A 15,847-nucleotide genomic window follows, 5' to 3' on the forward strand; every position below is an offset into this window, starting at 1 on the left:
TGCTGGTGGATGTGAGCGCTGGCCTCATTTGTTAGCATTATTAATGCTCATGTATCACATTTGACATGATAACTCATGTTTATTCATTAAAATGCTAAGTAAGCATAGCTGCTCAGAATTTTGCACATTTGACAGACGCATCGATTGGATTCATATTCAAATCTTTTATTTCGTGCCATTTGCCCAGATCGCTGCCCTCCCCCAGATTCATTCCAACAAACTCCCTATAGCACGAGCTCGTGTTGTTTTACATTTTATTAATAGCAACATCAGAGTACTAAATGTACAGAGGACGAGTCCAATGAGAATCGCATTTACAGTGCTTGCAAATACAGAGCTTAGTAGTACAAGAGTAACCAAATCAAAGTCACCTGGAAATCGTAACATTTACCAATAACTACAAAAGGAAGAGATGTGGTTCATAAGACACAAAATAAAAGTTATACAACATTTAGCCGTCACAGAGACAGACTAGAGTCCCTTTTCGTGGAGGTGTGTTTTGTGTGTGTAAGTGTGTTTGTATATACTATAGTCATAGGTCTTATACAAAAGTTAACAGAGGTACTCATTGATATATTAAACACAAATATAAAAGTTTGAGTCACAAAGTACAAACTCTTCATTTTTATGGCGACAACACAACTTGAGTCAGGTTCCTTCATGGTAGGTATGAATCATGATTGTAAGTCAGCCTCAATGAACAGACCACTGTGTGCCCCCCGCCCACTGTGTGAAAAGCCCTTCCCTCCCCCCTGCCCCAGAGAGAAAAGAATCTATACAAGCTCCTCACCCCTTGACCTTTGAACTTTTACTGTACTTCTTATATTTATATTTTGTTGCTGTTTTTGCTCCATCTACTTTGATCAGCTCTCGCAGAACATGCAATCGCAGGCTATCCCATTTTCCTGCTATTCCGAATTTCCTCGCCGTGTCACTCGTTTCAGGCCTGCACTTAGCTCGCAAAAGCATGATCCAGGGCTAGAGGCCATCTGCATGAATTAGCTGACACGACAGCAGATTTGGGTCACGCTGCTAGTCTCATTCTAGCAGAGGGATTATAAGAGAATTGAGATGTTGCAAACAAAGTCGGGTTTTTTTTTTTTCAAGTCTTTTTCAAGTCTGACTGCACTGATAAGCACTGACAGTGACAGTGCTTTAGCTCTTGTGAATAGAAAAAGTAAAAACATGACCCGAGAGGAGAGTCGCAGCCCTCCGCTTAAAATACAGTAAGCGCACAGTACGTGATTTTTATTTTTTTATTTTTTTGAAAAGATGCGGAAAAGCGAGGAGTGAGGAGCTACAGTTTACTGGGAGTGAAAAAAAGAAATAAATGGATCCAGTGAGATGCCTCCACAGTCTCGGGGCAGTTTGTGAAATAGTCACAACAATATAATCACTTTTATTGCAGTTCTCAGGCAGAAAAGAGCTGCGTCACGGTTGGTTTTTGTGCTTCATTTTGAAAAAGCAACACATTAGGCATCAACAGACCTTCACCAAAGACTTATCTACACCTTCTTTATATGTTTTTTCTTTTCTGTCGACTTGCTGATTTTGGTTTCTTTGGTTTGGGAAAAACTCACAATTTGAATCAAAACACTTTTTGTTAATATGTTTAGGAAATATCCAATTTTCTAAGTTGCCTGTCAGAGGACAGTTTCAAAAGAAACACGTCGACTAGCATTAGCCTGAAAATCCTGCTGGCTGAGAAAAGATGTGTCCGTGCACGAGTGGATCATATTTTGTCACTATTTCACAAAAGGCCAAAACACCGGCCGAGGATGGATATATATCCTTTCCTCTCAGTTCGTCTTCTCACCTTCTAATTTAACGTCTCTTTTTGTTTTCATTGATAAAGCGTCCTCGAGATATTTTTGTTATCACACAGTGTGCTAATAAGTCCACAATATAGCCAATACACTGATTCCTCTGACCGTTCCTCTGGTATGAATGCTTCCATTAATGTGTGGAAAGAAAACAACTTTGTCCTTCAGCTAGCATGTCATTCAAACAAAATACATGTCAATAACTTCCACTCTGAGTATCTGACATGCAAAGAGGAATCACAGTCTCTGTAAATGTGGCACATCGTTCATCTTGACAGGAAAAGCCTCGCTGATTGATAGCTTGTTTATGTTGAGGAGAGCACAGGTTTTATGGGCTGCTGAAGAAACAGAAACGAGAACCACAAAATATTCATTTGCTGTGAAAAAAAAAGGCATGTCGAGTAACCCCCACCCCCACACCTAACCCAACAACACAATATTTCTTCAATCAAATCTGACTGGGCCGAGTGGAATTACTTTCCTCCCTCTTAGCTATAATAAACTAAACTCATCTGCTATACTGAAATGTAAACTGAAAAGGCAAGAAAGCAGTAAGACGTTTCCTTACGCATCAGTTTGATTTCAGACAGCGGTAAAAGGGGGAAGCGTGCTGTATGCTGATGTCTCCAGACATCCGCGACTGTTTAAAATATAGATCACAGCTGCTGGTTACATTTTTCTTTGTCTAAATGTCCTTCAGGAATGCAAAGAGAATTCCTTTTAGCAGCTCCTCATGATTTCAAAGAGAAATACTAACATTAAAACCAAGCTTTTCAAGTCTTTATAGGTGTGCCCGAAACACGCCTAACGCCTGAAAAGAAAAAAAAGCTCAAAAACTTTTTTCCCCAAAGTATTAAAACACAAAGAACTTCAGAAAGTCAAAGTTTCCTGTTGTTCAATTATAGCATTCAGTATATTCCAAGGAATCCAGAGTCTTTCCCACACTATCGGTACAATCTCGGCTGAAATTTTCAGCAAATTTTAGCTAGTTACATTGATATTCCACAATCATCAGATATGGTGTTGTTAACAGATGAAACTGTTCACATCAAATGTCAATCAGCCAAATGTTTTAAAGTTGTGAGACTAAAATAGAAGTTCAAATTTCTGTGTAGGTCTCTTATAGGTAGCATGTGAGCTTAAAACGACAGTCAACTTTAGCACAGCTTGAAATTAAGGTGGGGAAAAAGACCTTTTTACATAGTTTTGGTCATCACTCCATTCAATAATCATAATACTGTATTCAACAGAGTAACTGGGAAATTGCTTACATCAGGCAGCCATTTAAAAGAGAAAGAAATGGGCAAATTATAAAATGATCTCACAAACTTTCCACTTTGAAAGTTCATTATCCTGTTGTTGTTGGCTCCCTCCCCTCACGCCTCATTTGGGCTCAGGGAGAGGCAGATGGCCGCCTCTCCCTGAGCCAGGTTCTGTTGGAGGTTTCTTCCTGTTAACAGGGAGTTTTTCCTTCCCACTGTTGCCAAGCGCTTGCTCAATGGGGCCGTCTGATTATTGAGGTTTTCTCTGTACAACTGGAGTTTGAATTGATTTGATAACCTGGCTTCATCAGGCAAAATGACTGTGCTCCCACAGGTTTTGGCAAATTACTTGTTTAGTATGTTGTCATTATAAACAGCAGAAATTTTGGCAAAAGCTAAAGAAGCAGAAGAATTTGCAACCAAACTAGCAGCCCTGTGAGGCTGCACTGAAGCACAGCAGCTGTGATTTCAGCTAAAACATCAGTGCATAAACAGACAGTGCTAACATGCTAATGTTGAGCAGGTGTAAGGTTTGTCATACTCACTGGCCTAGTTCAGTATGTTAGCATGCTAGGTACACCTAACATACTGACTGAAACCAACACTGCCATTGCAACAGCCATGCCGGGATTATAGCTGAAGGCCAAAGCTGGAATAAAAACAGGAAAACTGAAAAAGTTTGAAAATGAAAACGTTGCCTATCAACGCTGAAGTTGGCTTTTTGTATTTTTAACCCTGACTATTTAGCAGTCACATCAAAAAGGAAAATACAGACAGCGTACTTCACGAACGATCCTCCTTTCAAAAGTTTTCCTTTAGATGTCTTTCCCTGATTTTTTCATATGCTGAATAAATGCTGATATTGGTTTATTTTCAGAGTCATTACAGTAACTTACATTTTCTGGGGCAGTTGTAGCAGTATGTATATACAAATACAAAATGAGGATGGTGACAAATGATTGCAATCCAGTCTAGATCAAGTTTAGTTAGTTTCTTGGCAGCTACTGTTGGATTAACAGTTTTTTTTTTTGTTTTGTTTTTTTTTATTCATGTGATGATACACTGTCTATTAAAATCGATGCAGAAATGATAGTTAAGAAGAGCAAGTCATTGGTTTCCCAGCCAACCATGGATACAGCTGAACCCAAGATATGATCACAACACCGTTTAAAACCACTCGGTACTGTTTTTACTTTCCACCTGGAAATCACTCTTCAGTCTCTGAGCTATTGCAGCGTCTACTGAAGTATTATACTGGTTAGCTAAAGATATAATACAAGTAACTGCTTGAAAGTGCAGGTAAGAAGCTTGGCACAAGGTTAGTTTTTGTGTTTTGAAAGAAATACCGTAGTTACACATGTAAACAAAGACACTATCCCCGACCTAGCTGAAACCTTCCCAAAAAATGGGAGAGGTCTTGAAAAATAGAACACACCTGTACACAAATAGAAGCAAATATATAGAAAATACATTTACACGTGTATAATATACAGCAAGTTTCATAACCCTCTTACTAGTAAGATATCACTCTTCATTCAAAAAAATATATGTTATGTCAAAGAAGCAACGCAGCCTGTCGTGAGGCTGCACTGGTATGGGTCATTCATGAGATGAGTTTCATGTTGTGAATGGGCCAGAGCAGGAGTTTTGCACCACAGTGTTTATCCCAAGCCATCTCGACACCTCCTGAATGGCTCCCACGTACCGATACTGATCACTGGGACAACCTGTTGTCTTGAATCCTTTAAGGAAGTGAGTACAAGTCCGAAAACCTACCAAGTGAAGTACTGGAGATCGACCGTCTACACCCAGTAAAACCCATCATTTATATCTGTACATATTGCTGTCTACAGCCATAAACATTTACAATTGCAGAATTGTAGTTGTGCTTTGTACAAACCCACAGCAAAATAAAAAGGTAGATTAACAGACAACTTTCTCGAAAGCTTCGTAGCACAAAGCTAATCTGTTTCAGGAGCTTGAAGATGATAATAAAAAGTATTGGTGCTAGGAAGCTCTCAGGAGAGCTTTACTGTCCTTCCTCACCAGGAGTTTAAACCAATTTGGCAGCAGCAGATTGGTTTGTCTTAATCCCCTTACTACAACAAAACACAGAGGGAGTGTTTTTAGGCCTTTGAAAGTACAAAATAGAACTTTTTCCTCTTAATTCTGTATCGTCCTTTTTTTTTTTTTTCCTTTTTGCTCAGCTTTCTACGACACAAATTAAAACAAATTATCCGAGAGTAACACCAAACATCCTGGCTGTGATAGCTGAACTGCTGAATGATTTAAACATTCTCCTCAAGAGTGGATTTGGGTCTGGAGAGAGCGAACCCTTAAAAAACCTACTGTGTTTGATGGGAGATTCTTTCCTGCTTACATTCCACAGTTAAACAAACCATGCAGATTATTTTGATCCTGAGGGACACCACATTTTTAGCTTCCCATTTCTTCTATTTAATTCCACCTTGAACAAATCAGTTGAAGATGGAATTAAATAGACTTTCGCCTATAATTTAAGAGTTTCACGCTCAACAATTTGTCAAACCAGTCGAGAGTTGAGAGTTGGGTGGGGATGTTCAATTGCTGTCCGTTTTTCAACTTTGCTGTTTATGCAAATGACCACAATTTATTTGAACACAGGAGGTTCAGATTAAATGTCTTCCACCATTTAATTTGGAGCTCGGATCAAAATCGAAACCAGCGGTTAGATTTATCCCAGACAGCTGCTGAGACAAGAGACCGATACGAGGTGTGCGAGAGAGCTAGACAGACCTGAGGCAGTATGAATGTCCTGTCAAGCTCCATGCAGTCTGTGGCTGTACTCACTCGTGAACGTGCCGCTGTGGGATCTAACGAGGCCAAGCGCCTGCGCCACAGAAGCCTTTTGTGTATTTTTCCATTTTCCTAAATCAGATGCAAATCTTACATAATAAGCAGTCGAGGTGGGCACTGGACTGGCTTGCACCAGATGTGTTCAGATGGTTGTCTTTGATATTACCTCAGCTTAGGTGGGAGTATTTAAAAAGTGGTTCCAAGCGCTTCTGACTTCCCCCGTTAGGGCTGTGGCAGACTCTTGTGTGTAAAAAAATAGACACGACTACTCTGATTTTAAAATGGGACTGGTAGAAACAACTTTTTTTCTTCTTTTTTTTTCTTAAATTAACCGTCCAATAAAGCATATACCGTTTTCCATCATCTCTCTTCCCCAGCTAATAGAATAGTGCTTCATATAAATATCTTTTAGACTCTTTTGCAACACATTTCTTAAAACTATTTCATAACATATTCAAATACATTTAGCATTTTTTTGTACTTTCATATTTCTTTAAAAACAAACACAAAAAAACCAAAACAAAAAAATGTAACTGCAGTTGATACAGGGTTAATATAACGCTCTTTTTTTTTTTTTGTTGGCTTGTTTTTTAGTCCATCAGTCGTTGTTGAAACTTCCGTCCATCCAGGTTGTGGCACATAGTGGCATTATTGGCACATTGTTCAGAAATACAGTTCATCTTCCTCCCGAAGAAGCTCCTTGAGTTCCTCTGTGATAGGGCTAATGTTTTCCTTGAGACATCCGTGACGTCCACAGTCTTGTTCCATACATCCTGTAAATATATTTATATATAATCTATATCTAAATGACCGTAGGTTCTTGGAAATATGGTTTTCGCAGCGTTATGGCTGCTGCTTGTCAACTCTAGAAAAATAAATATCTTCACCAGTGTCCAAAGATCACGCTATTTTACAAAAGAAGCTGTTTTTTTGTGTTTCTTGTTTCCAACTGGATCCTGTGGAGATGCAGAGAACACAATCCCAGTTACTTCTCATTATAAAATTAAACACACGAAATTGTTAAAGCTAGCCTGCTTCTGACTTATTGTAGTGACAATATGGGTTTGTCTCAAAAAACATGTGACTCCAGTGCTTTTTTAAATGATGTGAAAGGGCAGTGTTGTATTAAAAATCAGTGCAGTTAAGGTCTATTGTTGCATAGACTTAAGCTTAAAAAATACACAAGATTTGCAAAGATAAAAAGGGATCTTATGTCTTTTAGGACTCAAGCACAGGGAACAGGCTGTGGAAAGCTAAGCTGACTGAGACTAATGTGTGTCCAGACAACCCAGGGTCCCTGTCCCTGCCTCTCTGTGTTACCTGCTGGCAATCTATTCCTCTTAAAAATCTGGGTCAATAGCAAACATTACACCGCCTCTTGGGCTTCCAGCAACACTATGGGGCTAGAGCATGTGTTTAACGTTCACGCTTTGAATTTCAAATGCAGGCCCATTCTGGCATATTTTAGCCACGCATAAAAATGTGTCACAAGTCATGCAAAAGTGCCCCTTACTCCTTGAAATGCGCCAAACAATGCACTTTGGGTGTAAGAATGAAAGTGGCACCAAAAATATCAATGAAAATGTTTCAGATGTGAGAGGAGAAATAATTAACAGTGACCATACAGTTTATTAGCACTGATATTCACATAATTAGTCTCTTATCTCAGCTAAAGACCCCGGCTACTGCACTGAACCGGATTCCTCCTTTTTTTCATATCAAAAGGGAACAAGATGGAAAGGGAGCATAATCATGTCACAAATAACAAACATATGCCAAGTTCCCTTTTATTCCCAAAGTGGGGCAGCATCACCATGGGGATCGAAGTGGCTACGGCTCAGATGATTATTTGCAAGGGGACAAAGTGGTGCAGTACCCACCAAAGCGTGAATTCATGAAGTCTCTTCCACTCACAGAACATGAACAAGGCCTTCAGCTCGTCAACACGAGATCTCAAACCACTTCTCTGACACAAAGGCCACAGGAATCAGTTGTCTTTCAGTTGGTGAGGGCCTGTGAGGCAAAACGCAAGAAGTCAGAGTCACACTGCAAGAAGTTAACTTGTGAATACATAGAATGCAATCAAACTGGTTACATTTTTATATTAGATACAACATATTACTTGATAGTAAACCCCCCATAATTGATTCTAAAATTATCATTGGTGAGCAGTGTCTTTTCCTCATAACACTTCTTTTTTTTATGCTGCACACGCTCCAAGGCCTAATTATGTCTCTTGTTAGCTTCAAGCGCCAAAATCAACACAGTACCACTGTCACGTACACAAACAGGATGACAGAGACCTGCACTGGGTGAAGGTCTATGTCAGCCTGGGACGGCTGCGCTGCAAAAAAATGAAAAATCCTTAATTTTTTCGCAGTACTGTTTCTTAACCTGTGAAAAACAAGCTATAAAAACCTAGCCATCCCTGTGTAACTTAAAAGCAGACTATTTACAGCAGATGAATTATCCTGCCTTCCTTGCCAACATAATGAATCTGTTACAGGGTTTGGATTCACAACACTGTCAATACTCCACCAACTTATTGTTGCCGTGGCAATGCAAAGTGTGTGCGATTTCGATGTCAAACCTACCTGTCCGGTTAAATCGCAAAGCGGAATGCAAACGCACCAACGACTCGCCAAAGACAGATCTCACGCCTAATGTTTTTCTGTATATATAACACTTTACATGTTCAGTAAACTTGGACATGTAAAGTGTATTTACTGAAATTACATAACTTGCAGGTATTGAAGTTCAAAGCGTACACCTTTGTGCCAACGTTTAATACTCCCATGAACAGACAGACACAAAATGGCACAGTTAAGACATCTATCAGCTGACTCATTACACCAATAGAAATCAGTAGAACATGTTATTTTTTTGTGTGTGTGCAGCCTGAACATGCTGTGGCATGCGGCAGATGGATGAGGTGATGTGAAGCAGTCCGCCAATTTATGTGTAGATTTGCTCGAGCAAAATACCGACTGAAGCTGACTGTGGCCGCGGAGTAACAACACGAGCTTGGAGACGAATGTGAGGATTCGTGGTCGACATTTCAACGTTCTTATTCTCATCTGTTTCTGCTTAATGCTTCTTAATCCTGAGCACAAGTTACTGGAACGTTTCTTAACCTGTTTTAAACCGATCAAGCCTTGCTGCTCAGCACGGAGCTTCATAAAATTTAAGCCACTTGCTAATAACATTCATACTGTGGATTTCCAAGTGCTGAATGACTGAGAAGCGTGCATCCACCTGTCATACAGTCAGTACCTGTTTCCGTTATAAGCAGTCTTGTAGACAGGCGTCTGCTGGATCATCTCATCAGTGTAGATGGGCACGGCAGTCCGAACGCACTCGTGCGAGCACTGCAGGCTGTCGTTGTAGGCAGTGAATATGTCCACCTTGCTGGGCACCCGAGCTGGGGTGAAGTCTGTCAGGTTTTGGCAGCTTTCTTCTTGCTGGTGGATCTTTCGCTGATGGCTATTGTGGCGACCATTTCCAGACTGCGCACAGCTACAAAAACACGCACCAAAGACAAGAAACAAACATAAAATCATACCTTGTACCTTCGTTCATCTATTAGGGCTTCTGAAAAGGAACGGGGGTGCGCGGCTGACGTGACGTGAAGCAAAAAGTAAAGGAATCTTTCCTACCAGTTTTTAAGGACGAGTGTTGTGATCAAGGCCGCGATAACCATAATGAGAGACACAGTGATTGTGATTATCTGGTGAACTGCCAAACCTGTAAAAAGGGCAGAAATGTGCAGGAGAGCAGAGAATTACAATCATTTGTATACAGCACACGGCCAAGCACTTCACTTCTGTTTTGTTTTTTGAACTGCACTGGATAACAAGCTGCAACAAGTACTGGTGACACTGACTGAGTTTGAGAATTAGAAATTATTCTATTACAGTACAGTCAGCTCGAATGCGTGAGTTTTCTAATCTGCAGATCAGAACTTTATATTATATCACCAAACTCACAACCAGTAGCTCTACAAAAAAGAACTGACATGTTTTTCCATAACACTGTCTTTGTAGATTCTGCCCCAAGGCTTTTATTTAAACATTAAATGAGAGCAAACAAGTTGATATGTTATATATTTATATTTTTATGCATGAAAAAAACAGATCAAAAGATGATCTGCAGTCTGAAGACTCTAAAGGGAGGCATGCCATTGCACAGCTAACAACCAAGGCTACTTAAACACATAAACAGAAACACACACATGCATATTATGTGAATCATTAATTGATTTCGGGCAACAAGACATGGCCATATATAAATGGCAGAAAAGTACTACCATTTTAAGATGGCAAACTAGCCATGGCCCGCCTAGGAAAGATTGAAACATTTTCCACATTTAAGGTGTTTTTGGAAACCTCAGATTAAAGTTTTGTGTCATATATACCACTATTTCTCCAACGAGCTGCTAACTGTGTTTGCATTACCTGTCTGGTGCTGGGCAGGCAGCATACAGTGACTGAGGTTATATATACTCCTGCATTTCTGTGGTACTTCACTTCTTTACCGATACAGTCAAAATCTGAACCACAGTAAACATTGACTCAGTCACTGCAAGGACTTCTGAGGTCACATTCTTATCCACTCACTGTTAATATTCATGATACTCTGGGCTGAGTAAGATCTATTTGGACTTGTCTCCCTGCTCTTAGAAAATCATTATTGGAAAAAATTAAACCCCAATTATAGGGCTATCAGAAGGAAAGAGTGACTGCTAGCTGGCAAAATGATAACTCATATGGACCGAGTCTTTAGTGGTCAATTTAGAACAGAACACTTTTGTACGAATTGGTTATTTCACTGCTTGTTATTATTTGATCGAAGGAGGATTATAAAACCCACAAACCTCTGTATAATCACAAGTCCACCCGGTGGCAACCATATCATTGTAAATTCACACACTTCACTACGATTGTTTGCTAAGCTTTCTGGACTTTGCCAAGCCATAAAAGCATTCAGCCTTTTGTTTATGCAGGACATCTTAATCAGCTTCCACATATATATGAAGCCCACATTTATATGTTTTGTATGACTAAAGCATAAAAGCACACTTATTACTTAAACACTTCACTCGTGTGTGCTGATCTCTCACTGGTGCCAGAGGAGAGTAATCCAAACAAAACTGCCCAGGACATGTCTAAAGTAAGGATTAGTGCAAGCCTATTGCATTGTACTGTAAGGTTAGTGTGTATCTGTGTGGGTGAGTGATACAGCGTGAGAGCGACTAGGACACAATGACACACTGCAGCAGGTGACATGCTGCAGGAGGCCAAAAAAAGGGAAAAAAAGGGAAAGAAAAGCCGTCATGATGAAAATGCCCACGTGGGCCTTATACATCTCACCTCTCCATCAGCCAGCTGCCTGGCTGCTGATCCAAGCCAATTTGTCTTCGGAAAACGCTCAAAAGGAAGTGCTGCTCGGTCATTTTAGAAAAGCACACAACGTCTCTTCTGCCTTCCATCTGTCTAAACAGCCTCTTCTTAGACAATAAACTTAGGTGGGCAGGAGGACCATGCAAAAGACATACCAGGTCAACCTTGGATTAATGATATCTCCGGCTGGCTCAGGGAAGCCTTACCTTCCCAGTGCAATCAGGGTCCCTTGCCATGGCAAAGGCACATTAACTTATCTGGCAAGTCATTTGCATTTGCCTCATATCCCCTCTGTATCCTCTAACCCCCCTCTCTGCCTGTGCCAGGCTTATGCTGAAGCTGTTAAGTTGAAAGTGTTCAGCTGTAAATTAACATTTGGCCAAATTCAGGCACAATACAGCTCCAACCTGACCTTGATCGATAGCTGAGTTGTCCACTGAGGATTGCTTCATTTTATATCGATGTCAGATTGAAAGAGGGGGACTTTCCAGTCAGTAGATTTTAAAATCAAAAGCTGCACTAATTTGATTTGTAAAGCCATTACTGATTAAATCCCATTATGGGACAGAATTAGGCTGGGTTCCTTTCCAGCCTCCTATGGACACTCCTCAGCTCAGGAAAACAAGTGGAACTTCAATTAGTAAATTACAAACTGCCATTAACTGACAAATATGATGATTGATGTCTGTAAACATGTTCCGAATTCTATAATTTTGTATGAGGGGAATCTGATTGGCTACGCTAGGCAAACATGAACATGCTGAGTAGAGCTTCCTGATTGCGGCTTTACATCTTAATGCTATTTTTTAATGGTATTTAAATCAAAGTTACTTCCAGCTGCCATTCGGAGCCAAAACAAGCACAGTTTCATCGCACAGTCCTTTAATGAAACAACTGAACCCAAGAATGTGAGGTCCAGCAACACAAACACAACATTAAGTCTATTACATCCTAATTTTCAGGGCAGTACATTTAAGGCTGCGGGAATAATGGAGCAGATAATGACACGGGTGACAAATCTGAGTGCAGAGGCTAGTTCTATTTTAATCCACGACTGCCAGTTGGAGGGAGGGAAATTTGGCCTCTCTATCTAAAACTCATTGTGTCCTGGCAGTCAGCTTGAAAAATCACCTTTGGCAGTCACCTTGCTTTAGAGATACCCAGTTAGGTTTTGTTTGGTCAAATCACTGCCAAACAAAGAGCAGCAGAGAGTCACACAGGCAGAGGGAGGAAGGAAGAGGAAAAAGGGACATGAAGTGATACAAAAGGGAAGGGACTGCTGGCCTATAATCTCTGTGGAGCTCCCATCAATGCTCCCAGCAAGGAATAAATGAGATTTTTCACCTTCATGGCTATGACAGTTTGATGAACATGTCAACAAAAAGAAGTGCAGTTAAATTAAATTTCCCCTTGCCACCTATTTTTAATAAAAGAGCGACAGCTTAGACACAAAAACTCTGGGGAGTCAATTAATGTAACGTTAATGCATCGAAGACAAATATCTGTCTCAGCAAAGCAAAAAGGTCAAAAGAACAAAAATACAGTACCGTTTTTAAAGATATATGTACAACAAAATAACAGCCCCACCTTTACAGAGTGGTGGAGCATGGGAAAGAAAACAAAGAAAACTTCGCCTATGTTGGTGCAGCTCTAGATTGCCTTCTTTAAGAGTGCAAGATAACTGATAGGGGATTGTGCAGTCCAGGTTCTCTTCTAGTTTTAAACCATCAACGTTTCTCTGTGTGTACATAGTTTATCTTCTGTAATTCTGGATGCCGTGGGCAGCTTTACGTACCTGTTTTGCACGAAACAGCAGGCACAGTTAGCAGCTAAACAGCCAGACATTTCTCTCAGGACATTTCTTAGTGGACACAAAACTAATACCAGTGAATATGGGACTTTCAGTCTGCTGAAAGTGTCAAGCAAAAACATTTTATTGACATGTGTGCCATTACAACTTTTGGTGTTGTGTTTGCAGATTACTCTGCTGCCTCCAAGTGGAAAAACATCCACTTTTTTCACTGTTGCTGCACTGTTGCTGATCTCTACTCAGATGATTTACTAATTTATATTTATAAGTCACCAATTTCTTGAGTTGTGGAGTGATGATTATGGCTGTATTTATGAAGGAAAATACAGTCACAACAGTTATCTCCAAAAATCCACTATGATTTTTATGAGTAAAACTGCTCAGTCATAAGTATCTTGAAATATCACTTTGGCTTAAAATATTATGCACACAAATTGTTATTTTCCCTCATGGCTAACGGGTTATTAAATGAGTATATTTCCAGTGAATATACGTACACATTATGAAGGTTTCCTTAATAATTTTTGCATGGGTCATTTTGAAATGTCTTAGCAGAAATATTTCAGGTATCCCAGTAAGCCACTGTGTTGACATCCAGAATAATGGGAGTGAAATTTAGCCATCATCTATTTTATTTATTTCGCTAGATTTATTTTTAGCTTTTGAATAGTGGCTGTTAAGTCAGACCTGAAAGTGTAGCAAGAAAACGGCATGTTGACATGAAACAGCTGGCCTGGGATTGGCTCAAACCCAGGCGAATGCTGATTGTGAGCTACGGGGAAATTATTTATTTTGATAATTTTAGCAATAGTCGTTTTATTTGTTCAGTGGCATATAAAAATTTCTTCTCATGCAAACATCATTCAAATCTTCTGAATGCACAAGGAATCTACTTTCTGCACCTGCAGCCTTTCTGCACAGTAGTTGAGATGCAAGATTTCTCAGATCTCAATATCTTTCATTTTCCTGTCCAGCGATTTGTCTGTCTGCTGTTTCATTCGTAAATTAGAATGATGCAACAACTCAATGGTGATGGTGCTACAAAGAAAATCAATATTTAATCACTGTGCATATGTATGAGTTATTGTGTCAGTGTGAGTGTGTGTGTATACTGCATCGTCTACATGTAGCGGGTTTAGGCATTATTTGCAAAGTGATTTACAGGTAATGGCACCAAAGCCCACGCAGTATTTGCTTAAAAGCACCTGAAAAATGTAGGAAAGGGTCCTCATTTATAAACCAGACTTTCAGCTTATAGAGGTTGAGCAACCTCATTCCCACAGATTGCAAAGTGTGTTTGTTCAGGCATACCCAATACATGCCTATATAAACCCTCCAAGACTGAGCAAAACAGGTTAGGAGAAGGCTTCCATCAAAGGTTTGCCTACTGATAGCTAGAAACTGCCGATTAATGCTGGTGTCAAAGTGTCAGTCTAGGGCTGATTTCCACAGAGTCACCGAGCAATCTAAAACGCTCACTGAAGAAGCGGACAAGAGAGCCCGAATGAGGAGCAGGGAGAGGAAGAAAGAGAGCAAGAGGGGGAGAAGAAGAAAGCTAAAGAGGCATAGATCGGAAACAATTAGTGTACAGATCTTTTCTCTCAATGTCAGAAGCATAGCTGCATAAGTCAAGCTCAGTGGCAAATGCAACAATCCATTGCCAAAACAAAAAAAAGTAGCTAGAGTCCATTGCTCCAGTAAGGCAATGGCCTTTTTTCCACAAACATGCGCTCGTCTTCTGTCCTTCTCTGTATTAGAAACAGCAGGGAGCACACAAGAGCTCATCCTACAACACACAAATGAAAATTACTGCAATTTTCAGGAGGGTATAAAATGGCATTGCTACTGAGCCGGTTTCAAACAACCTTCTGAAAAATCTGTGTACTACCATGCTGGTGACAGGAGGCATTTTTGTAAACCAAACAAAAAGCTTAGCTGAACTGTTGAGCAGGCGATTGGACCTAAAACTCCTGCCAGGCAATTCAATGTCTCTCTCTCTCTCTTTTTTTTTTTTTCAACAACCCCCCCAAAATAAAACAAGAGTTTGAAGAAGTCATATTAAAAATTCTCCCTCAGCACTTTTGATTGACAGAACAATCTAACGTAACCAAAACAGTGTCTCGGTCAACATCTGTACTCTTCTTCCTCGAGGCGGACGTGTCAAGCCACGGAGAAAGAGCTGGAGAAAACAGAAAGTGAAACAGCATCTGCTCAGTGAAGCCCGCTCAGCTCCTCTTGGCTGAGATTTCTGTAAATCGGGAACGGGGGGGAGTTTGACTCTGCACGCCTGTCGCCGGGCATCAGCATTTAAGTCCAGATTTAATGCTTGAGAAAAGGAGATTCATTTTTACTCACTTTATTGAGAGTCAATACAGAGAGTAAAGGCAACCTTATTGGATTGCCATGGTAACTGTTGGGAAAAGTGATTTCTCTCTGTCTCTATGTGTATCTCTCACTGTTGAAGAGGCTGCATTGTACGCCTATACGGGTCTGCACAGGTCAAAAATCTGCATTACAATGCTCGCCGAGCTGCCTTCTTTAAAAATAGATTGCTGGGACACTTAACATACATTTTACATGCACTCGCTTTGCTCCGCAGTGGATGTAAACTCCATCCACTTTACCCACACATCCATCACAAACTTGATAACATGACGTGATTTGTTACCAGATGGATCCGTTTAGTTTAAATACCTCGAATTCATACGCTGAATGCTG

General features: G+C 40.2%; 1 protein-coding gene across 2 annotated transcripts in view; it reads right to left on the reverse strand.

The window, feature by feature from the left end:
* Positions 1–237: 237 nt before the first annotated feature.
* ajap1 (adherens junctions associated protein 1) overlaps positions 238–15,847 on the reverse strand; it is a 50,275-nt gene continuing 34,665 nt past the window's right edge. Inside the window, exons 3-6 of one of the 2 annotated variants that reach the window (XM_025901819.1) lie at positions 9,577–9,664; positions 9,194–9,451; positions 7,801–7,933; positions 238–6,876 (exon numbers count right to left, since the gene is read on the reverse strand). In XM_025901819.1, the coding sequence (XP_025757604.1) occupies positions 7,861–7,933; positions 9,194–9,451; positions 9,577–9,664 (419 nt within the window). In that variant the 3' untranslated portion in view covers positions 238–6,876; positions 7,801–7,860. The remainder of the gene's footprint in view (positions 6,877–7,800; positions 7,934–9,193; positions 9,452–9,576; positions 9,665–15,847) is intronic. The other variant, XM_025901820.1, reaches the window with a different exon arrangement.

Source organism: Oreochromis niloticus, linkage group LG20 (genome assembly GCF_001858045.2).
Source record: "Oreochromis niloticus isolate F11D_XX linkage group LG20, O_niloticus_UMD_NMBU, whole genome shotgun sequence".
Lineage (NCBI taxonomy): Eukaryota > Metazoa > Chordata > Actinopteri > Cichliformes > Cichlidae > Oreochromis > Oreochromis niloticus.